This window comes from Dermacentor variabilis, chromosome 3, assembly GCF_050947875.1.
Source record: "Dermacentor variabilis isolate Ectoservices chromosome 3, ASM5094787v1, whole genome shotgun sequence".
In the NCBI taxonomy this organism is placed as follows: Eukaryota; Metazoa; Arthropoda; class Arachnida; order Ixodida; family Ixodidae; genus Dermacentor; species Dermacentor variabilis.
The window spans coordinates 17,729,853-17,754,918 of record NC_134570.1 but is presented as its reverse complement, the minus strand read 5'-3'; the positions used below and the strand labels follow the sequence as shown (position 1 = coordinate 17,754,918).

The 25,066-nt window shown below is 46.1% G+C and overlaps 1 protein-coding gene across 1 annotated transcript in view; it reads right to left on the bottom strand.

The window, feature by feature from the left end:
• Positions 1–25,066, bottom strand: part of tgo (Aryl hydrocarbon receptor nuclear translocator homolog tgo) — a 54,375-nt gene that overhangs the window by 12,855 nt on the left and 16,454 nt on the right. The window contains exons 7-8 of the mRNA XM_075684348.1: positions 18,320–18,830; positions 7,049–7,166 (exon numbers count right to left, since the gene is read on the bottom strand). Coding sequence (XP_075540463.1) covers positions 7,049–7,166; positions 18,320–18,830 — 629 coding nt within the window. The remainder of the gene's footprint in view (positions 1–7,048; positions 7,167–18,319; positions 18,831–25,066) is intronic.

Here is a 25,066-nt window from a genome sequence, read left to right as displayed (position 1 = left end):
AGCAGTTTGGCATGATCGCTGACACTCAGCGGGATGTTGTGTTCAACTAAAAACGCCATGAAGAGGCATTCTGCACGAATCACACCGAGGTCGCTGTCGCTGCGTGCAAAACTTGCCAGGCTTGGCTGGCTGTCCGCGGCTTGCACATATCCCTGATGCTTTTTCGAAATGACGCGGTCCTTGATGTCAGACTTGCCGCCATGCGAGATGTCCACATCACAGGCACATGTGGTGCAGAATCCGAACTTCTCCCCTTTCTTCGATGGCATGAAGCATGGAAATTCTGCCGTGTATGATTTCAAAAACATTTGGAAGTACTGTTTGGGCTTCGAGCCCGGCATTGCACTGCGAAGCCGCTACAGGCCAGAGTCGCACTGCGTCCGACGCGGCAGCTAGTCAAACAAAATGCGAGGCCAACACTGCAGTCACTGAAGCTGACTGACGTCCAAACCCATGCGCCCACGCGAACAGAGGCAACAGCATGGCAACAGCTGTGGGGAAGCGCGACTCACGCGCGTCCCCAGATATCTTGTTTTCCCCATCTCCTGCAATCCCACTTCGCCGCGTGGCCTGCGTGACGCCCGCGGCGGTCGATGTGGTTGAAGCGCGGTGCGAGAGATGGCGCGAGTGTCGCGCCGCTGCGGGGTTACTTGGGCGCCAGGAGACAAGGCGCTTGCGCTTTCCCGGCGGGTCAACGAACAGCGCGGACATTCCGCGCGCGGCGGGCTGTCTCTTTCTCGGCGGGTCGGGGAACAGCATGGACGTCCCGCGCGCCGACCCATGCTTCTGCGAGACCGCCTCACGTGGCTGCCTTGGAACGCGCCACCGTACGCGTGACCACACACGCGAGTGACCAGACGTTGGGATCCAGCATGGGGCGAACATATTCGCTCGCGATGCGTTCGCGGTGAGTCGGACTTCTAGATTTGTCGCGCGCCCATCCGCATGTTTTGTGGATGGCAACTCGGCTAGCAGGCATTGATCTATATATGAAAGGTGCAATAAATGCCCTTGTGATTGTTTGCACTACTGTGTTGTCGTTCCTTTGTCCCAAGAGTACGGGAGGAGAGACCCCACACAGCACAGCAACAGGTTTGCGGAGGCACTATCGGCACTATCGAGCTTTGGATGTGGATTTGTGACCCCGTCTAGTAGACGAAAGAAGTCGCTACAACCTTGCAGCTGCTGATGATGATATGATGCATACGTATTGCCCTCTCATTGCAGCGCAAGGTACCAGGGTGTAGTTTTACTACATTCTCACTTTATTTTTCACAAATAAAATGTTTTCCGTAAAATTTCAAGCAAGATTCCTAAAATACTAAGACTGCTGGAAATTCATACATTTTACGGGAAATTCGGAAGAGTTGGCAGGTATGGTATTAATGAAACCACCGGGAAACCTGCGTGCTTGCCTTTTGATTAGAACAATGTCATTATAGCCGAAAGGAAATTCCTTGTAAGCTACCTACAATGCATGCGAACGGTCTTGCTTCGTGCTGACATGTCCACATGTCCTCTTTCGTTTACTCTGTAGCTGTGATTACCGTATTTACACGATTGCAAGTCGAATCTAATGTAAGTCGACCCCTCCCCATATCGCTTGTGACAGGGGAAAAAAAAAGAAAAAAAAAAGAAGAAAGGCACACCAGAGAGCGCATTCTGTAATGAAAATTTTTTAGTACCTGGCATGGTCACTGGACTACTTGTCTTCACTTGTGCCATCGTCCTCACTAGTGCTGCCATCATCATCATCGCTGCCACAGTCCCACAGCACGTCGTCACCCAGCGAAATTCCACATTTGGCAAATGATCGCACCACAACATCTTGTAGAACAGCTGCCCACGCCGAAAGCACCCAACCACACACAGCCACCAGGGACGCTCTTTTGACATGTCCAGTTAGCATAAGTTCGTCGTCTTCTGCCCCTAGCCAATCGATGTATTCATGGTGGCGCAGGTTTTTAAAAGGCTTGTTCAAGCCGACATCGAGTGGCTGCAGCTGCCCCGTCAAGCTGCCAGGAATCCCGAGCATATCTATATGCTCTTTCCGCAGCTCCGCTTTCACCTTGGCTGTGAGGTGGTCTCGAAAGGAGTCCAACATGAGGAGGATGGCAACATGACTTATGAGGGATGCCCCTGGCCTCAGGAGCCAGGCACCAGGCGGTAACAATCGACCACCATGTCATCCGTCATGTAGTCCTTCTCACTGACTCTCACAACTACACTGCTGGGGAGCACTTCCGATGGCATTGTCTTTTGCTTGAATACAATGTACAGGCAGAGTTTGGTACCTTCCACCAAGCATGAGAGCATTACGGGAAATCGAAGCTTTTCATTTCACGTTGCGAGAAGTTTCACTTCTCGAGCTCCCTTGACACTCACCGGCGTGTTACTTGTCATATCAAAATGGATGGGAGCCTCATCGACATTGCCGATCTGGCCGAGCAAGTATTGCCGCGAGTCGCGCAGCTTGAGGAAGTGCCTATGGAAGGCGAGCACTTTCTCCTTAAATGCGGCAGGAAAATTCTGGCACACACTGGTACGCTGACGCAGAGAGTAACCAGCCCTCTTCATAAACTTCCAATATTCAAGCCCTGCTGGCTTTGAAGTTTGTCCTGGGTATTGCCCGCTTCCGAGGCGAATACCAGGACTTATTTCATCACCATGTTGCACGTCAATGGCAGGGACCGATCACGGATTTCAGCGGCATACGCCGCAAGCTTGGCCTCCAGCACTGGAAAGTGTCCCAACTTCAGCCCGTGGAAACCTCTTCGCTTGCCGTCACAGGTGAAACTTTTGCTTCGCTGCAGTCGCTGCACTCACACCACCCGTTCAGAAACATCGCATTTGCGGTCCGCTGCGCTCTTGAATGCTGCCGTGAACAAGCGCCAAATGTTTAGTGGACCCGGAGCACTCATGACGACTGAGGAAGCACGGAAGTAGCATGTGGCCGGCAGTCAAGTTGAATGCGTCAAACGAACAGCTACAGAGAAAGAAAAACACCTGAGCAGTGTCTGCTCTTCCATAAACTATGGATACCCTTTCCAAGCGCCGCCGTTGGGAGGGTGCCGCCGTGATTCGAACAGTGGCACTTCCATCAACTATCGACACCCCCCATGAGTGCTGTGTGCGGTGCAAAACTAAAGATGTTGAAAAACCCTTCCGAAAAGCGAACAAATATGCGGGAAAGCTGAATGCTACAGGTAGGGCCATAGAGCAAACATAAAATTGTAACTACGTTGTAGCACCTTTTACATCTAGTTGGTCTCGCTTTTTCTTTTTTTTTTTTCTAGTGGTGCCATGTTTTGGTTTCGATTGTAAGTGGACCCCCCACTTCAGATTTTCAAATTTAAAAATATAGGCTGACTCACAATTGTGTAAATATGGTATGTCGAATGCCCCTTAGCATGGCATGTCTGTGGTCAAGTGGTGCCTTCTTATATTAGGCGATGATGGTCCCTTGAGAGTGGGGAAAGCCCTTCCTTAGGGGCAGCTTGTCGCGGTTACTCACTTTTTTCCCCTTCGGCCATCGTAGAAAAGGACTTTTTTCTTTTATAGCAAAGTGGTTAGCGTCTACAGTGAAACCTCGTTATAACGAACAGTTAAAAAGTCTGAAATTAGTTTGCTATATCCATAATTCGTAATATAAAATTTCGTAAAAAATACATGCAAGGGAAGCAAAATTCAATCAGAGAAGGCACAGCAACTCGAACGATGCTTACTTGGGTCACGTTCATTTATTTACGCACAAAGAACTGCGTTATCGCAGCCTGCTTCTTCGTGTTGATCGCATTCCGTATCACGCCCTGTTCCACAGTTTGCAAACACTCAACAAGGGCAAACCCACTGCCCTCAATAGCACAGCAGTGGCGGCGCAGTAAATCCAACGCAGCAAGTGCTTCTTGTGAAGTCGGAATGTTCTCATCGTCTACAGGGTCAGCCTGACCTTCGTCTGCGGGATGTTCAGAGACTTCCGCAGTGATTTCGGCGTCCGTCAGTACAGCCGTGGTCGCTGAGATGTCGTCGCCACCTACGAAGTCTTCTACAGTCATTGTTGCGGGCATGTCACCAACAAAACGCGAAAAATCGTTCCAGGCGTCATCGAGCTCGCGGAGCTCTGCTTCTGCTTCGTTGGGATCATCACCATCGTCACTTGATGCATGGGCCTCTGGTGGAACAAAACCTGCGTGCCGAAAGCAGTTGGCAATCATTTCACCTTTCACACTGTCCCATGCCACTTTAAGCATCTGGATTGCTCCCAGCAGGTCGATCTTCAAGTCTTGCTTCATATGAAGCTTCACGAGAAGAGTGCCAATCAGTCTCCTCTTATAAACTGCCTTGAAGGCCCTGATGACGCCTTGATCTAAAGGCTGCAGCTTGGCTGTAGAGTTAGGCGGAAGAAAGCGAACTTCAATGTTATTGAGTGCGACATCTGTGTTGTGCGCGGTACAGTTGTCAACAAGGACGCACACTTTGCGACCCTCGCACACAAGCTCGCAGTCCCAAGCAAGCAGCCACTTTGCGAAAAGTTCACGCGTCATCCAACATTTCTTGTTGGAAGCATACTCTACGGGGAGTACGCGGCACTCTTTCATGCATCTTGGGGTTTTAAATCTCCCGATGACGAAGGGTCGCAGTTTCACAGTGCCTTCCATGTTGGCGGCAAGCAAAACAGTGATCTGGGCCTTTCCTTGCTTCCCGCCATGGCACGGCTCTCCACATGCGTCAAAGGTATGCCTGGGTAGCATCTGCCAAAATAGGCCTGTTTCGTCCGCATTAAAGATGTCCTTGGGTTGATATTTTGCAAGGATTTGCGGCCACTCCTTTTCCAACCACTTTCTGATGCTCTCGCAGTTAGCCGTCTCACTTTCGCCAGAGATCGTTTTGCCCACGATGTCATAACGTGCCTTAAACCTTTGCAGCCATCCAGAGCTGGCGACGAAGTTTTCGGCAGCGAGGATACAGGCAAACTCTTTCGCTTTTTGTTGAAGCATCGGCCTCGACACTGGTATGTTCCGAGCTCTGACATCTAAAAACCATTTGTAGAGCGCCTTCTCCAAGTCGCTGAACGCAGGGGGCCGAAGACGCTGTGCACTTGTCCGCATGGTCTCGTGTGCTTGTGCCTTGATGACAGCTTTGTTCTTCACAATGGTACTCAAAGTGCTCCTTGGGATGCCAAATAAGTCCGCAAGAATGCACTTCTTTTTGCCGTTCTCGACACGTTGAATTATCTCGAGCTTGGTCTTTAACGTCAGTGCCACTCTTTCTTTCACATTCATCGCCATCACAGTACTACGCACACCCGCGCACCGCACTCGACGCGACCACCGAAAGAGCCTCCACACAACGCTACGACGGCCACGCCACTGCTAACACTAAAACGCAAAAGCAACATTCGATCACGCCGCTGCCGCCGCTGCTGAAGCGGCGCTGTCAGCGGTTGTGAGATGCGGACGATTTCTTTGGCTGTCAACTCTCTATGACGACGTGGCATCTGTGGCGCTGTCAGCGCCTGCGAGGTAGTCCTGAACGTTTGCTGCGCCGCACAACACACTTGTAGTGCAACGAAGCCTGCCACCTGCTATTAAAGTGAGGTAGGGCTTGGCGTCGCGAAGTTCGTTATATCCGTTTTATGCCAAACCGCGTTCGCTATAGGAAGTTAAAAATACATGTGTTTGACAAAAATATTTCGGAAGAAGCGATATATTCAATAATTCGTTATATGCGTGTTCGTTATATCGAGGTTTGACTGTAGTTGGTTGAGATTTTTCAGTCTGTGCTCACCAAAAAAAAAACTGCAGCTGGAAAAAGGGGTCTGTGTTCGAGTTTTCACATAACAGTTATGTTTTCTCACATACTCGAATTACAATCTGATGCTGTCATGTCTGCACATTGTGTTTAAATTGTACTTTATGAATTTTCAGATGCATTTTACATTGAGAAATTCAATTAGTTCAATATTGCACTTGAGCTAGGCGGAGGGCCTACAAGAATGAGGATGTATGCTGCACATCCGCACATGTGCGTGGGCGCGGGACGTTTGTCGCTTGTGGTGGTGGTGCTTGTGTAATGTCTCCTAACGTCAGTTGCAGCAGCGGTACTCGTCTAACGTCAGCAACAGCTTCGCTGTACATCCACTTTCACAGGGTGGAATGGAGGGGGGTTTCTTTTCCTTGCTTTTTTGAAGATGAGGACAGCGCTTTCTTTGTCTGACTCATTTCAGCCATCCATGTATAGTGCTCTGGCCATGTGGTACCCGCCGTATCGAGAAAAAAAAAATGTATTTTAGCTATTTATGTTTTACTATTTTATAATTTTTTTTTGCTAACTCTTTGTTTGGAGCGACACGTCCTTTCCACTTGTCTATTCCTTTTCCGACACTCTGGGAACGAATGTCTTCTGTAGTCTTGGTTCACTCCGATGAATGCCCACCCGGCTGCCGGTGGAAAGTTAGTAAAATAATAGTATTTTTGTTATTGTGAAACGTACGAGTATTCCTTTCACGATTATTTGTCCGAGCTCAGCATACGCTTTTAATTGAACACACACACACACGGGCGGGCATCGGAAAGGTGATCGGGCCAGAGCCCCCCGGTGCACGCGCTAGGAGGCGGCACTCGTAAAGCCACCATCTTTCTTATGTCACACATTTTGATGGGGGCAAAATGCAAACACACCCGTATACTTAGATTTAGGTGCACATTAAATAAGTCCAGGTAGTCGAAATATCCGGAGTCCCTCACTACGGCATGCCTCATAATCATATCGTGGTTTCGGCACGTAAAACCCCATAATTTAATTTTTTAATAAAAAGTTCTAAGAAGTCCCAGCCCATGTCCATTAGCTTATAAATCTTAGTGTTGTGAACTGCTTTTTGTGCGGCTGCGATGACCTAATACACAATGGACACTTGCAAGCACTCTCCCCTATTGCCAGTACATCTTGTCCGCAATTGTGCATTATTTCATCACCACACAGGCTGTCGGAGAGGTTGCTGTCGGATAGGACAGTACTGCTGTTAATGTAAGATAAAGTGCCACTTTACCTGGGCGTGCTGCACCACCTGGTGCAAGCTGCGTGTATGTGGGGCCTGATGGGCTCCGTGATGGACTGAGTTGGCTGCCACTGCCGCCACCACCATATCCACTGGATCCATATTGTTCCTGCAACAAAACAGCTATACGTTGGCAGGAATCCACTCAATTCCAAGCTCCAGTGCTCCATGAGCTGCCACACAAATGAAGAGGTTGAGTAGTTGTTGAACAAGTGGTGCTATCTACATTTAGTCTACGAGGAACACCACAGTGGAGTGGCCATGTGTCATAAACCATATTGTAGGTCACTTCTTCATCATGCTGGTGCATTTGAAGCCCCAATTTATTTATTTTAAGCAGACAGCAATGAGACAGGCAAGTTTATCAGCACTTGCATATGCAGCAATTTGACAAGTGAGTGTAGTAAGCACACAACAGGTTGGTGCATTCACATCTTTTGTTGACCGTACAAACGTATTTTGTTAAATATTTATAGAAGTCCTTATTCCATGCTTCTATCCATGGTGTTTCAAGAAAAGCAATGTCAAAGTACCAGTCCTTTTAAGTAGCACACTGATGAAGATCTTCAAGCTAAAAAACACGTAGTCTTGTCTCTTTTCAGTAGTCTTGTCTACAACCCAGGCCCTACCTAGATGGCACCATGACTTCACGAGGAGGGAAAACAAATTTGGAGCCACTTAATGAGCGATCGCATGGAAAGACTACAATTGTGCACACTAGAGTGAAATCATTTACAAGTTCCAATCTTCCTTGTCACCCAGAAATGATGTCTCCGATGCCTGGCTCTTAAAGGCCCTGTCACCAGGTCTGGCTGACAAGTGCAGAGCATACAACACGCGATAATGATTGTGTCTGCAAAGTATTACATCGCTACGCACCGCATAAAGATCTGAAATTTCAAACCAAATGCCGTTTTCCCTTTTCCTCGCAGCCGCCACGCTCCAAGTAGGAGGATGACGTACATGTGCTAGTGTGCCTACACACACGTGTTTGCGCTGTGACATCGCCCGTGATGACATGTGTGATCTGTTGTTAGAACAGATGAATTAAAGCTTAGAAAAATAATAAAACACACAAACTGAATGTCTGCAGGTTTTTGTTTTATTTTGTACTGCAGCAAGATGTACTTCTGTTTTGTCTGCTTGTTCCCACGTCGTGGAATCGCGCGCGCAAACACCGAAACTATGTTATTTTCTACAGTGTTCCAGCGCACGATCATGCTATGTGATCGACTTGTGTCTGCCTCAGCATTCATGTAGCACAGACTACCACCAGTCAGGTGTCCTCGTGCACGGCGCGCAAAATCGTGCACTGCGCGAAACGAGACGATCGCAACAGCTTGCACATGACGCTGTCAACAGAAGTGTGCCGCACCACAAGAAAGCAAGGAGAGGAAACAAGAAAATGAAGGCGGGGCCTGTGACATATGCATCATGCGATCCTTGAGATCCAGTATGGAAGAACGCAGGGAAGGAATTTCACTTGCGGAGGCTGGACGAGGCAAGTGGAGAGGGCGTCGATGTTTGCGGTGAAGCTTGCCTCCTGAAATCATGGGTTCACGATACTGAAATATTTCTATCTTGGCTATTAATGAGCTGATTTGAAAAATTTTTGCAGCAGATAACTTCCAGCGTATAACCACAATTTGCTGTGAGGCCTGGTGGGGGGCCCTTTAAGTGCACTCGGGAGACATATTTCAAGAAAACAACCTTGTAGAGAGCACAATCATCCAGCAACTCCAATTTGCTACAACAGCTAGTAATAAGCAAATGGAACATAGCCAAGCAATGCCAAAGACATTGGCTACTCCAGTAGAATGTATTGTAATAAACGTCACATTCACATTGCCCATAAACGGTAGTAATTTACATTCATCAGGAGCACGAACACCACTTCAACCTGGGCTTTTTAAGAAATACATGTATACATTAATAAGTAATACCTGCAAAACAAGGATCAGCAACTCAGGATTCAAATTATTAAAAAAAGCGTGTAAATTAAGCAAGAAAGTCTTTTAAGTGTCCTTGACGTACGCAAACATTCCTGCATTCTGACTTCACTGGAATGCTGCCAGCACAGCCAAGAATCAAATGCAAGATTCCATGCTCATTAGCAGAACATTATGGTCATTCAGTTAATATAGCAAATGCTAAGGCCGGGGACTGCAGCACAATGGCACCTGAAGGAAACTGCAGCAGAGTTCTAGCGAATGGACGACACCTACAGTTTATTTCAAAGTGCCTACTACAACAAAAAGGAAGCCTGCACACAAGGTCAGGTGCACTTAGATGTGCTTCTTTAAATATGTCACTTCAGTCAAACACCTTTACAACAAAATGCTTGGGGCCTTCAAAATCATTCATTATACAGGTCACTTCGCTGTAAAGGTCGCAACCACACAGCTCGTAATAGAACTGGGACGGAATTATTCCTTCGTTATACAGGTCATTTCATTACAGAGGTGTTCACTGTAGAAGCGCTTGAATTGTACACTGCCTAGGACTGTTTACAAGCGGGCTGCACAACTCAAAATGAATGAGGGCCAAAATCAACTTCGAGAGCTACACAGGCCGCACTATCAAACGATGAATCTTTTGCTTACGAAGGAGCAGTCTATGTTTGAGTCATCATGCACATTGCTGTCCTCAGTACATCTTGCAATGTCACATCAGTCATTGAAGACCGAAGGCAGCTCTTGTTCAAAGCCATCAAATGCTCACAGACAAATGTTTCCGAAGAAAGATACCAGCTTCAAGGCCCTGTGACTTGCGTTTTTGTAGTTGTTCTAGTCGGGGTTTATATAAAACTGGAGGAGAGGCTTCGCCCACTGCATGTCTTTCAGCCCCAGGAAATACTGTAAGCTGATGAGCACAAGGTGCAATAGTTGCCATCTTTCAGCATCGCCAAGAAACTGTCACGAAACAAGTGGTCACTCTGTGTCTCATCTCCAAATGATGTGAAATGCTGTTGGAACTCCCCCAAAAAGTTTGGTGCTGCAATTTTCTTCTTTCTATGTGCAAGCATTTATCTTCAAATTGAAAAACATCTGATTCTAGAAATTGTTTAAAATGATGCCATTTTGCCATTTCAGTTTCTAAGTATGAAATGGACAGAAAACATCGCAGCTTTCACCATTAAAGAATGGACGTAAAGTTGCCGTATCTTCATCCATTTACCTGTGCTGTCAGTAGCAGCATGTCAAGAAATATGCTGACCTTATTATGAGCTCTTTAATATGTGTGAATTATCCACACAATATGCATAGAGCCATTACATGTGTACATTATGTGTACAAACAGAGCCTCAAGCAACCTCACTGGTGCCGATAATACTACATAAATAACACCGACTGATGCAGTGCACTGCTGTGTGAGAAAATATTTCTGAATGATGAAAAGTAAGGTGAAAACACCAAGCAAAAGCATCAGTTCCCCAGCGCTATCACCTGTAATCATTCAATCTAAACGTACTTGGAAAATGCATGTTTGATGTGGTTATAAACTATAACTGTACACCATAGAAGCCTGAACTCAACTGAGGGCCGCTGCACACCCTCTCGCAGGCCAAATCTTGTGCAGCCTTGGCTTACACGTTTTTTCTTTCTCTATATTTCTTCCTGTTCACCAATGACCATCACCCGGCGTTGGCAAAATGAGCATGACATGCAATAAGAAAACGGACAAACCCAGTTTTCCTAGGGCTTTACTACTTATAAAAATAAACCAAGTTTAGCTGTCTGCATTTTTCTCCATTCCTGTAGGACAAACACTTAAATTCATTTTTTTTTTATTGTGATAAGCACTAAAGTCATAGGAAACTGGGTATTTCGTCCACTCTTTTAAGTTTTACTTATGTCTTTGTGATCTGTAATCGTGTTTCTTCCTCTTTCCTTCCTTTATTTCTTCCGTTTCTATTCTTTTCTTCCTGAAGAGCATGCAGGCATCGTGCCCCTCTTGGTGGCACTTTCCAGCCTGTTTCTTTCCTTATTTTCCTCTCTGTCAATTGCACATTTAGATCACAAAGACTGATACAACAAATTATCGGATATACTAAAGTAAACCTAAAATGTCTCTCGCTGATATAAGCATGCAACAAATACAGTCGAACCTCGATATAACAAACACACATAGCACAAGAAATTCTTGGATATAATGAATTCTTCTGCTAAGCGTAATGGAAAATGTGTGATCAAACACTGTACCTGTCATGGCTAAGCAAATTTGCTTTTCTTGCAAGTGCCTCAATATATATATATATTCTGGTAGCAAAAATGTCACACATAGACACCAACCAATTTCTCACATGCCCAATTTTTCGGACGGGCACTATTCCGCACCTGCACATGATGCCTACCTTCCCTTAGCACCAATGTATAATGGTAATAACCAAAATTTCGCATGCCTCAGTGTTTCTGCTGTGAACTAAGCATGTGATGCCATAAACATGGCAGCCAAGAACCAAGTTGCTGCCATGTGAACTGGCACACGAAATCATAACCTTGGTTGCTGACTTTGGTTGCAAGCGGCCTAAGCGCTGTGGCTGGCAGTGGCTGGTGACAAGCTGTCGTGCAAAGCCTGCTGCCAATATGTTTGCACTTGTAGGCCTTTTCGGCAAATTGAGCATGAGATCAATGCCTGGGCTAGAGCAGCAGCCGTAGTAGCGGTGTACGGATCCATGAGCAGTGCCCTTCTTGTCAGAAAAGTAGTCTGTGTTTTTTTTTCCAACAACCTCTGCATGTATGCTTTCAACGAATATAAGATACAACGAAGTTATCTTTGGGTTGGATGCGACTTCATTATAACAAGGTTAAACTGTATACAGTAAAACTACATTGATACATTCCTCACTGTTGCGTTTTCCTGGCTGCTAAAGTCACGTTTTCACAGTCTCGACTTAAAGCCCATTGACTCCTATGCATTATGTTCCCATTTGATACGGCGTCGTGAGAAGCCCAACAAACAAAGACACCAAGGAAAACATGGGGGAAATTACTTGCACTTACTAATTGAATTAAATGATAAATTAACGGCAATGAAAGTGGATGAAAAAACAACTTGCCACAGGTGGGCAATGATCCCACGTCTTCGCATTACGCATGCGATGCGTAATGCTAAGACTTGGCATCATTCCCCACCTGTGACAAGTTGTTTCTTCATCCACTTTCATTGCTGTTAATTTATCATTTCTTTAATTCAATTAGTAAGTACAAGTAATTTCCCCTGTTTTCCTTGGTGTCATTCTTTGTTGGCTTTTCATGATATGATTAATAAAAGCCGGACCCCTCAGTTAATCTCTTTCTTCTCATTTGATGCGGTGCCATTCTGTAATGTTCCCGCATCTTGTGGTATATTTGAATGCAGCAGTCACATGAATTAGTGGTGCGGAGGCAAATTCTGGAGTACAAAATGCCGGAAGTATGCAATCGTTAGTCCTGATAAGCGTGTTGTGGCATACTTGTAGTGCACAGTTGCCACAACAATCATATATGCGAAGCTGCACGCCTGGCTGGCATGTTTTCTCCTTGCTACCAACAGCATTGGAAAACTAACTGTATTTTCACTTAAGAGCAACATAAATGTGCAGACATTAGGCTGTTTCTCATGGCACGATTTTCAGTTAGTGACACAGCGAATTCCGTCGCTCAGCGACCACTGCAACGCCATGGGCTCTCTGCAACTGGATTCCAACATGTTGGTTGCGCCGTCGCCGAGTCGCAGCGATGTGGGAGGGGCAATGTGTGTGATGAAACAAAGTGCAGTCAAAATAGGTGCTTTCCTGTTTTACCATGCGTTGGTAGCAATGTCGCGCGCCAGTTTTAGCTATGTTTTAATAGGGCATACCACCAGCGTCTGCGGCTTCGGAGCTTCATAAACATTTTTCTTTTCTTCCGCTTATACAATTCATTTAGAAGGAGAAGCTGCATGCTATCCAGGTCGGGAGAAGGACGCCGCTTCAATATAAGGCACATACCCACTTGATCACCACCATCGTCAACCTCTTCATCGCTACAAATTGCGCCAGCTGCTTATACATGCACTCTCAATAGTAGCTTGCTCTTCTGCAAAAGCAATACTCATCCAGGAAAAAAAGTTGTGGCTTCCATAGTAACAACAAAACTAGAGTGTACTAAATTCATTAATAGCCAAGATAGAAATATTTAAGTGCCGCGAACCCACGATTTCAGGAACAAACATCGCCGTTAACATAGACACTCTCTCCACTTGCCTTGAACTATTCTCCGCAAGCGAAATTACTTCACTGTGTTCTCCCATACTGGAAGCTGGAGGATCGCGCAACGCATGTGTCACAGGCCCTGCCTTCTTTTCCTCCCCCCCCACCCTTCTCTCACTTCTTTGCTGGTTGGTGTACTTCCACTGATGGTCTTGTGCACAAGCTGTTGCGTTTGTCTCGCTCCACCCAGCGCACGATTTTGTAGGCTATGCATGAGAACACCTGACTAGCGGTATAAGTCAGTGCTGCACGAACACTGACACAAACGCAAGCATATCGTAGAGCATGATTGCACACTGGAACATGGTAGAAAATTACATAGTTTCGTTCTTTGTGCATGCAACTGCATGACATGGGAACAAGCAGACGAAACAGAAGTACATCTCTCTTGCTACATACCAAGAAAAACAGACACGCAGACATTTGATTTGTAGGCTTTATTATTTTTTTTAAACTTTAAATCGTCTACTGAAGCAACTGATTAAACAACTGATGTTGCCTTGCATAATTCTCGAAGTCATATGTCACTATACTACCATGTACATAGGGGCAATTGCACAATATACGTCCACTTTCTAGCTGGGAGCACGGTGCCAGCAAGGAGAAGGGCAAAGGACGTTTGGTTTGAAATTTAAGCTCTTTCTGTGGCGCGTGGCAATGTAATACTTTGCAGGCACGATCGTTAACATAGTAGTACAAGACATTTATTCAGCCCAAAATTACAGGCCGAGCATATCAACCACCTGGAGGGCAAGTCGATGCCGTTCCCCTTCAGTGCCAAGCCAGTCAAGCCATATGGTAATGGAATGGGAAGGGGGACAATAGGAAACCGATTATATACACTGCATTTGCCAGTTCGAAATGGCCAGACATGGTGAGGGGCCCTTTAAATGTAGAAGGGGGCCACTTTCGTGTAACACAGTATTTGCCCTTTAATCAGACTTGTACATGTTAAAAAAAAGTAACCAATAACAATTACAATTACTTCTTTCTAAAACAATTTATTAGTTACTAATTATTGTCCCACAAAAGTAATTCAGCAATTACTAAAAATAATTGATTATTTTAACATTACTTTTCTCCCTACATTTATTAACATTGCATAAGTACAATAAATAGAACGACCTAGCCTGGCTCTTTCGATACATCCTCTGCAGCCCTTCACATGTTGTTTATCTCCACCAAGTATTCCTTTTCAATATTTCTTTTCGGTGATCTTCTCTTGTTTTCCTGTGAGCACATCTACAGTGACACTGAAAAATTGTCAATGTGCACGCTGGAGAGGAGTTATGTAGTAACGTACGAATGCCTTGCTCAAACAATTGTGGTTACTCAATACCACAATGCTCGGGTCTGGTTCTCGATAAAGTGCAGCGCATGATTGTTGCTACAGCTTGGGGAAGACGTTCACAAAAGGGCCAGTGAGAAACTGAAACTGTATTAGGCGATTCTCTGGCATCAACGTCTAAAGCAGCCATCACTATCGAGCCATTTCTATTTGTCAACCAACATCTTGTGGACCCCTCGGTGCCCTCCACTTGTTAACTATTTAGACTTAAACGACTAATTGTAACATTTGCCAGCAAACGTTGATGTTCGTTGAAAGATGTTCAAATCTGTAATGTAATGCTGCATGTTATTCAGCCATAGAAATACTGTTGGTGTGTTACAATCACAAGAATAGGTGTATATAGTAAGAACATACAAGTTTACCTGCCGAAAAGCATCTGTCAATATGAGAGAAGTCACAGACTGCACTAAGCAAAGAAAAATTCATCAGCAGCTCTTACGCAGGCTGCCTACCAGCATTTCGAGGAGAGGAGGAGAGAAATTTATTAATATGAGAAAAGGTAGGACCTCCAAGAGAAATTTGCGAATCTGCAAACCTGCTATGTTCAGGCAATACAGGCATAGCTCCAGGACACTGATTGTGGGACGGAGTTAACCCCTGTCCATGTTTTCATCCCTTTGGACTCTGTAGTTCCCATCAAATTTAAGTTCTCAAAGCTGTGTCACCTGTCGGAGCTCGTTTCATCAAAAATGAAGCTGGTTATATGTAATTATTTATTGAAAAAGGTAACTGAATTACAGTAAAGCATTACTGAGTCAGCAAAGTAATAATTAAATTACAAAATTACCAACAATTGATTACAATTAATTATATGTAATTCATTACACGCAAGTCTGTCTTTAATTATACATGTGCGCAGAGCTGTTTCGATGTTGCTGTGGCAATTTGGGGCCTTGCTCACTGTTACATTTTTTATGCAATCCCTTGAAAAATGAATCAACGGGGTTCTGCTGTATACAATAAAACCTTGTTAATACCATATTTACTTGCATAACGATCGCACTCGTGTAACTACTGCAACCCTGAATTTTGTCGTCAAAATTAGATTTTTTTCTTTCCCGAGTAATTATTACACCCCAAACTTGCCGCAGCAATATGTTGTGTGCCAAGTCTAGCTAATGATGATCGCGCTTACATCTGTCGAATGCCGTCGAATGATACGCGATATGACTCTTCCAAGACATACCAAACAGTCTGCACGCACCTAACATTCTTAAGCAGATGCCCCATTTCATCCCTTTCCTCACTTCACACACTTCCATGAAAAATAAAGCTGCCACCAAACTTGCCTTGGCTTTATTTGTAGGCTTTATAATGGTTGTGGTCAACAACACCAACAAAAAAGGCGCCTTTCGATTTCTCTCGTCTGCACTCGTGGGCACACAACAAATCGCGAGCGGCAATGATAGTAGCCACGTTTACACTGATATGTTAGAAGTGTACCCTATTCATGCGCCGACGATTGTAACACAGCTAAGATATTCGCCCACCCTTAGCAGAAACGTGCAATATTAGGATAGTAGTGAAGACAAATGCCGCAGTTTTTGCAGCATGCCCGTCATGTGTTTCTGTCACTGGCAACTAAGTGCACCCATCTCTGTTTCTGTCTCCTCAAAGTGGACATGGCTACGTTAACACCACAAAATTGCCGACATTAACGGTATTATTCATTACTAATATGGAAGAAACTGTTTCAATGCATGTAATGTACTCACGAGAAGAAAAAAAATGGCGTTCGGTGCATTCGGCTTGCTCCACCAGCCGCCATTGTTATTTTGGTGTCCCGCACTTTTACAGCGGAAGCCTCGTGTTTGTTGACCTGTTGTCATCCCGCAGCCAATGCGGGATGAAAAAGATTTGTTTTTCTTTTCGCGGAAAGTTTAACCCACGTAATGATTGCACCCCTGAAATTGCGTAAATTTTTTTTTTAACAAAAAAGTGCGATCATTATGCAAGTAAATATGGTACGTAAAGTAAAACCTCGTTAAATTGTACTCGCTTAAACAGCAGTTTCGTTTTAAATGTAGTCATGTCAAATCCCGAACTCAGCAGTCATAGAACATAATGCGTTTCGTATCCGCATAAAACGTACCAGCTTATTGCATACGTATCGGTTAATGCTTGGTGTTTCCGCTTTTCGTCGCGAAATCACGGCGGTACGGCGGCTCGGCAGAGCAATGAGCCTCAGAGGTCGTAACAGCCTCCAAGTGCAAACGCAGAGGGCGCTTGGAAGAGTGAAGCAACATCAACATCATCATCAACATAAGCCGCAACGGTCTCCGACTGATGTTACGGCGTCGTGCAAGCTAGGACAAAAACCGGGTGGTCAGCATAGTAGAAAAATTGGACATTGTTCGTGCTATCAAACGTGGCACGAAGAAGTCGGTGCTGGCACACGAGAGGGATTTACCATTGACTGCAGTGTGTGGCATTTGGAATGTGAAGGAGAAGTTGCTTGGCAGTGCTGCTGCGACCGCAAAAATACTTTGGCTACGAGGTTCGACTTTTCGCCATCATTGCCTCTGTTATTGCCAGAGTGTCGCCTAATGACAGCGGTGAGAACGACATGGAAAGCGAAAGTACGGGTGATTCAGGCCAACTGTGGTAGAAGCCACGCATTACGTCAGCCTCATGCGGGTGTTTGCCGAGAAAAGGGGGCTGGCGGAAAAGCTGGCTCGCAGCTTAAGCGAGTTTGAGGCTGCGGCCGTCGCTGCTAGCTCGCTGCAGCATTAAACGAAAATAAGACTTTTGTGTTGTGCAAAGTAAATAAATACTGCATGTTTTCTGCCCTTTCATTGCACCCTCTCATAGTTCCATTTTTGACAGGTAAGTGGGCGATCTCACGCTATTTCAGTTAAGCAGTACTATTGTTTAGTACATACTCTTTCCGAGCTCTGGCCAACTACAGTTTAACGAGGTTTCACTGCAGGGAATGTGGGTCAGGTACATAGTAAGTGATGTAACGAACAATGGCAGTTGAGCAGCTATAAACTGATCGGCCAATAAACGCTACGTTGTAGTTCTCACTCAAACACACAGGCAAACAAGTTTCATTTGCGAGCAGGCAGCAAAAATACGCGATTTTTAATTGCCATCATGGCAGCCTTGCAGTGACGACGGCATCCTGAAACTCAGCAAGGCCAGCTGAGCCAGCTTCTCCATCAGGCCTCACTTCTCTGCAAGTGCCCTCATGGCGGTCAATGCACGTGCCACATTGGATACAAAAGGGCCATCATCCACTCCCACGACTTTGTCATGGACGATGTGGAAGCGCCAGAAACTATGGGAGCAGCAAACACGTCATGGCTACCATGTTTTGACTTCACCATCGGTGGCGGCTGCTGTCCAGAAAAGGTCTGTGCGTCGCAATTTCGCTATCTATAGCCTGTGCACGATATTTTGCCCATTCCCCACGTGCACGTGCCGAAAAATGAGGTGAACACTAGGCACTAACTATTTGGCATGCGGTAATAGACCACAGTTTAAGCGATCAGCCAATACATTAGGTTCAACAGTGACAGGGTGGGGATTCGATGCAACTATATTGAAACCAGGATTACTTATTATGTGGGCACGTATTAACAAGGCTTCACTGTATTTTATTCCAAGCCAAGTAATAAATAATCTCTGTAAACATACACAAAGCATACTGGAGACAGAGAGAGAGAGACAGACTCACCTGTGGAGGAGGCACCCTGGGCGGTGGAGGAGCACTCCAAGCCTGTGCAGGAGGTGATCCTTTGGCCAGACGTGGCCCTCCCGCATATGGCTCATAGCCATATGCCAGGGGAGCTGCTGGACGCCTGTCTGCTGAGCGGTAGGCGTCAGCACGAGGCAGCGAGTAGTCCAAACCCTCCTTGGCATGGCCACCATAGCCTAGCGGAATGTCCGCAGGTGCATCGTCAGTGCCAGCAGCGCCAGCTGACAACGTCTTGGCCGAAGTGTTAGTGCAGACAACATACTCGACATCGTTTGTGTAAGGGTTGAGAAAAGCAAAGGAGGAGGTCCGCAGCCAGATCCACTCGCGATTTTTTGCACGCAGCCGGTACATGACCGACATCACTTGGCCTTTCATCTTGAGCACCTGCTCAAAGTTCTCCTTCATGTGGCCCTGATCCTCGGGATGGAAGAAGTCGAAGCATGGCTTGCCCAGCAGCTCCTGTGGCTGATATCCCAGCACCGCTGTCACCCTGCACACAGTCAACCCCAGCACCAATGACAGATAGTCAAAAAAAGAAGTAGGGCAGCCGGTTCTGCTTCTAGCATACAAGCAGACATGGCCTTGGCTGTTTCTCCACGTAGTTACTGTTGGATTCTCAGACCCCTCGTCACAGTCATTTGGGCTAGATGAAGGCAAGAAAAGCACAGGGGCAATTAAATTTTCATACAGTGAAACCTCGTTGAACCGTAGTTGGCCGGAGCTCGGAAAAAGTTCGTACTAAATGGTAGTACTGTTTAACCGAAATAGCATGAGATCAACCAATTACCTGTCAAAAATGGAACTCAGAGTGCGATGAAAGGGGGAAAAAACATGCAGTATTTATTCACTTCGCGCGACAATAGTGTTATTTTTGTTTGATGCCGAGGCAGCCTAGCTGCGAGCGAGCTTTACAGCCAGTCCCCTCTTCTTGGCAAACACTCATATGGCAGATTCCTCGTTGGCGTTACGTATTCTCCGTGCACGCGCGCGGTAGCGCTGCAGAAGTCGCAGGGCACCTTTTTCATTGCAGGGTGCTGTTCTCATCGGAAAGATTGCATTCATGAGGCTGAGGTAGCGCGCAGCTTCTGCCACTGTCAGACCTGTATCGCCGGTGCTGTCGCTTTCCATGTCGTCCTCATCACTGTCGCTAGCCGACACTTCGGCAACAACAGAGGCAACGATGGCAAAAAGTCGAACCTCGTAGCCAACATTGCTTCGCAGTTGCAGCAGCGCTGCCGAGCAACTTCTTCGCATTCCAGATACCACACACCGTAGTCAACAGCAGATCCCTGTCGCGTGCCAGCGCCGACTTCTTCGTGTCACGTTCGATAGCACGAACAATGTGTAATTTTTCTTCTGTGCTGAGCATCCGGCGTCTTCTTTTTATCCGAGCTTCCGTATGACGCGAGTCCTCGCATGCATGATGTCACAACGCTGTCTGGCACAACGCCGAAATGATGTTGATGTGGCTTCAAGCGCGAGCGCACAGGGCGCTTGGAGGCCGTTGTTCCGATCTCTGAGGCTCATTGTTCTGCCGGGCCGCCCGATGGAAACGACGCACAGCCGTGTTTGCGCGACAAAAATTTGAATCACTACTTGTTAACCGATACGTACGCAATAAGCTGGTACGGTTTATGCGGATACAAAACACATTATGTTCAATGGCTGCTCAGTCGGAGATTTGACTTTACTACTTTTAAAATGAAACTACTATTTAAGCAGGTACGGTTTAAAGAGATTTTACTGTAATTAGGAAAAGGTACATGAAAGAGCACGAAAAAACAATGCAGCCATTCACAAAAATCACCACGGGCTGCAGCACTCAGCGGAAAGTACTATATATTTCTGAAGTGCATTATGCACTCTGGTATTGGACTTGGGAAGTGAATTGAAGCATCGCCAGATTCCACAATACACAAGACCAAAGGAAAGCTATGCTCTCAATCTGCCCCATTAAACAAAGCATTAGGAAAAAATTTTTCAGATGCTGAGGGCTGTTTTATGAGATATACCACATCCTTTATTTGCGCTCCTTTTGAGATAGCTATCTCCATCGCTCTCAAAGTTTGTTAGATTCAGAAAAAGTGCACGGCACCACAAACGAAAAGATTCAAGAGTTGCAGGTTGTTGTGTACTAGGCTGATGCTGTCTCACTCACTGCAAGGTTCAAGGATGCACTGCACCACCACGGCACCTTACCTTGCACCCCATGCAAATGAGGACAGGAGTGCAGGGGGCACTGCTGTACTACACAGATACGAGGGCCTAAGTGCAGAAAAACTTGGTTGAATTGAATAGACCTTCAGCTTCATCTGGTCTTTCTGACCTTGAGGAGGGATAAACTATTTGTCTTGAAGGGGATCACTCAACTGCACAACAAACATTTTAAACATTTATACTACGGTGCTCTACATGTAAAACAGCTGAAGCTTACTTTTCCATGAACAAGCCACCAAATCTTACGGAGAATGGCTGATGTCACAGGTTGTTCATTAAGCCCTGTGCACTGATGATAAACTAATAATGCTATGAAAGTACAAAGTCGAGCCATACATGCTCAAAAAAAAAGAAAGTTAAGAAAGTTTGACACAATCACAGTTGAATAGTGATGGCTCAGAATATTGATGGGGTCCTACGATGTAACACCTTGCTCACAGCATAAGCTTCTCAAAACTAAGCAGAACATTTTCACTAATTGTGCATGAGATAATGATTTTCCACCACTTATCATGAACTCACTCTTGTGGGGATGCGCGACTCTCGCGCGTCCCCTGATATGTTTTTCCCGCATACACGTCTCCTGTAATCCGGCTTCGCCGCGTGGCCTGGCGCCCGCGGCGGTCGGAATGGTTGAGGCGCAGTACGAGATGGCACGAGTGTTGCGCTGCTAATGCCGCCGACAGGCGGGGTTACTTGGGCGCCAAAAGAGAAGGCGCTTGCTCTCTTGAGGTTCGGGACAGCAAGCAGTGCGGACGTGCCGTGCTGCACGTGAGCCAATCCATGCTTCTGCGAGACCGTCTCGCGTGGCTGCCTTCGAGCGCGCCACCGTTCGCGTGACCGTATGCGCGAACGACCAGGCGTTGGGATCCAGCATGGGGCGAACATATTCGCTCGTTATCCAGTCGCGGTGAGTCGGACTTCCTTGATTTGTCACGCGCCCATCGGCATGTTTTGTGGATAGCAACTCGGCTAGCAGGCATTGATCTATGAAAGGTGCAATAAATGCCCTTGTAATTGTTTGCACTACTGTGTTGTCGTTCCTTTGTCCCAAAAGTACGGAGGAGAACCCCACACTTTAGGCAGATTAAAGCCAAGCTTCCAAGTGGGCCAGATCAGTAACCAGCATGCACATATGAGCCAGGCAGCTTTGCATGAGGAACGTGAACAAACGCATGGCATAGGACCCTTTTCAAGCACAAACCAATAAAATACAGCAGACTTCCATTTGATTTCTTTTAACCATTTGATCCCGACCGAAGATGCCGCCTGGCATCCATGTGTTTCTATGGGCACAAACTTCCGTTAGTTATTCATTTATTTTCATTTATTCAAAAAACCTCACAGGCTCCAGCAGGAGTATTGTGTGAGGGGGGGGGGGATTACACAATTCATATCTTCATAAGTAGAAGCATTACAAGGATTGGAAGTATATACAGTCGCCGACCGTTTATTTGTACCTCACGGGGACTGCGGAAACGTCCGAATAAACAGGTTTCCGAAAAAGCAGATTAAGAAAGAAAAAGAAATCCTTTATTTCCACGCACTTATTCGGGTTTGGCAGTAGGCTTGGAGAAATCGTGAATGCGCCGTTGCATGTTGTTCGGTTTACGAGCAATCAGATAAGCCTGAATCTCGGAGAGGGTCGTATGGTCACTATAGGCGGCCGAAAGCACAGTCACTGCTTGTGCACACTCCGCATGCGACGGCAGTGTAGCACATGGTGCGCCATCTTCTGACTCGGAGTCATCGTCTGACTCGGAGTCATCGTCGGCGGTGCAGCAGAAACCTGACGAATGATCTCGCCGTCATCGAGTTCTGCGCATGTCAGTACAGCAGTGTGAGCACCTGTGAAACTGTCAAATGAGACGGTGTCCGGAACCACTGCACACTTTCGGCGTCAGTAGGGTGCACATCTGAAGGCAACAAATCCTAGGCCTCCCGGCACCCGCTTGCTGGCATTCCCCAGTGCAGTCTGCGCGGGCACTGTCGGTGCCATTAGACACTTGATGTGACGTTTCCGTATGCCGCGTTGCATCACTGCAACCTCGACACAGCACACAAAGCAAACATCACCACGCCGTCACGTCGATACCAGTCGCACAAACGAAAAACGTGGCCTACTCGCAGCATCGTGCACGAATAAACAAACAAATCAGCTGCTGGATTGTCTTGACATGGCTTACTGAGCTGACCGGAACTGCTGTAGCCACGAACCAGGCAGAAACGATGATGATGAGCAGGGATTTGCAGTAGTGCCACTTCGTGGGGCAGCAAGGAGGCTCTGTCCAAAACAAAAATGGCGTTCAGCAAGTCGAACCATGCACCGGTCAGAGTCGGTGCATGGTGCTCTCAATCGAGCTGGCTCAAGGAATGTCCGAAAAATCAGACAAGAGGTTGCAAGGTGTCCGAACTTTCGGCAGTTGTTATATGTTATGGTCTATGGGGAGAGTGGCGGTGCCGCGAAGCAGACCGAATAATCAAGCATGTCCAAATTTTTGGAGTCCGAAAAATCAGTCGGCGACTGTAATGAGTACATGAAATGTACACTAACGTACATAAAACGAGGTGACATTACATAATAGTTAGCGGAACGCAATATACACTATCGGAATGAATAGCGACATATACAATGTAAGGGTACATCATTTAACACCGTCGAATTTTACAAAAGTAATTTAAGGGGGGAAGTGGGTCTTAAAATTTTTTTTTTTATTCTTGGTCCGATCTAAATGAAACTTCATTCTTGATCAGTTTTTTACACTGATTTCAAATCTGTAATCAGAATTTTGATAGCTGCACAGGTTCACGTACAGTTGAAGATATTAAAAAAAATTAAAGGGTACTTCTTACGGGGCTTTTTGGCAATTTCGCCTAGCCAAACACAATAAGTAAGTGCTTGGCCTGAATGCCAAAGACCTACTCTAGGGGGTGATGCTATTTTTATTCATTTGAAAGTAAATTATAGACAAAAAATGAACCAACATTTACTGCAATTAATTTTGTTTAATTTTCTCACATTACCATCTTAGCTTGTAAGTTGCAAAATGATGCTAGAGTGACATAAATAGCATCACCCCCTAGATCTTTTCAACACGATTAAAATAATACCAAATTTGTCAGTGTCACTCAAAAAAGACATAGAAAAAAGCCCCGTAAGGCTGGGTGCGGTGCCCAAAAACATCGAACTGAGAAAAACGCATTTGAAGTTTGAGACGACTATAACTTTTACCCGCCGTGGTTGCTCAGTGGCTATGGTGTTGGGCTGCTGAGCACGAGGTCGCGGGATCGAATCCCGGCCACGGCGGCCGCATTTCGATGGGGGCGAAATGCGAAAACACCCGTGTGCTTAGATTTAGGTGCACGTTAAAGAACCCCAGGTGGTCGAAATTTCCGGAGTCCTCCACTACGGCGTGCCTCATAATCAGAAAGTGGTTTTGGCACGTAAAACCCCAAATATTATTATTACGACTATAACTTTTGCTAGAATGCAGTTACAGCAGTGTGAATGGCATCATTGTGTAGCTCTGTTGTTCAAGAGAAAGGCCATACTAATTATGTGATGGTACCCTCCAAACCAAATTGCAAAAGCTTGCCATAAAGCCATGTACTACCCCTAGGGTTGGTATAATAAACTACATCTACCACCTTCATGTGCTTGTTTCAGTGCCTTATACTCTAAAGAACAATTCAAATTGTGTAATAAAGTGGTCTTGCCACAGATAAACAAACTTACACAATGTTTATAGCTAAACCATAGCAGCATATTTATTCAGATGACCTAAAACTGCTCACTGTCCCAGGATGAAATTGGTCTACAGCAGACCAGGGCTGTATGCAGGGTCACTTGATGGCTTGTGGCGCTTTGCAAGTCTAGTTTTGGTATCAGTAGCAACCAAGTGCTCCTTTTGAGACTTGAGAAGCCTGCTTTTATCCTTCTCAAGGCTGCGGCGCACTAAGCAGGTTCCCGCACTGTAGCCAAGCTTATTGGCAATTTGTGTGTTGCTCTTCATTATTCCCTGGTTGAAGCGGCTGATAGCCTCAGCCACTCCCCTTTCAGTGCTACGCATTGAGGCATGTTGGTTCTTTGGGACCTGGTCCCAAATCATGGCGTGCAGGCTTTCATTGGAATTCTGCGTGATCCCATCACTGCACCGCTATAACAGAGCATCATCGCTCAGCCGCCTAAACACAGGCTCCAATGCCTGGCACACAAAGTCAGGCAGGCTATTCTTGTGTGGCGGGGGCTCCTCATTCTTAGCTCTGGCCCTATTGAATTTGCACCATGACTTTGGGCCTTCAGGGCAAAGGTCATGTCTCGGTGCATCGTCCGTCAACGACATGTGTTGCAGTGTGGCCTGGACAGCTTTCTGCATGCTTGGCACATCATTTTTGTGGCTCCGTAAAGCGTAGCCATAATAATTCGTGATCTTCTTGATCCTCTCTTGCGTTAGTCGCCCTTTACCCCCAAGTGGCTCACCTTGGGTTTTTTTTTTTGTCTGAAAGGGT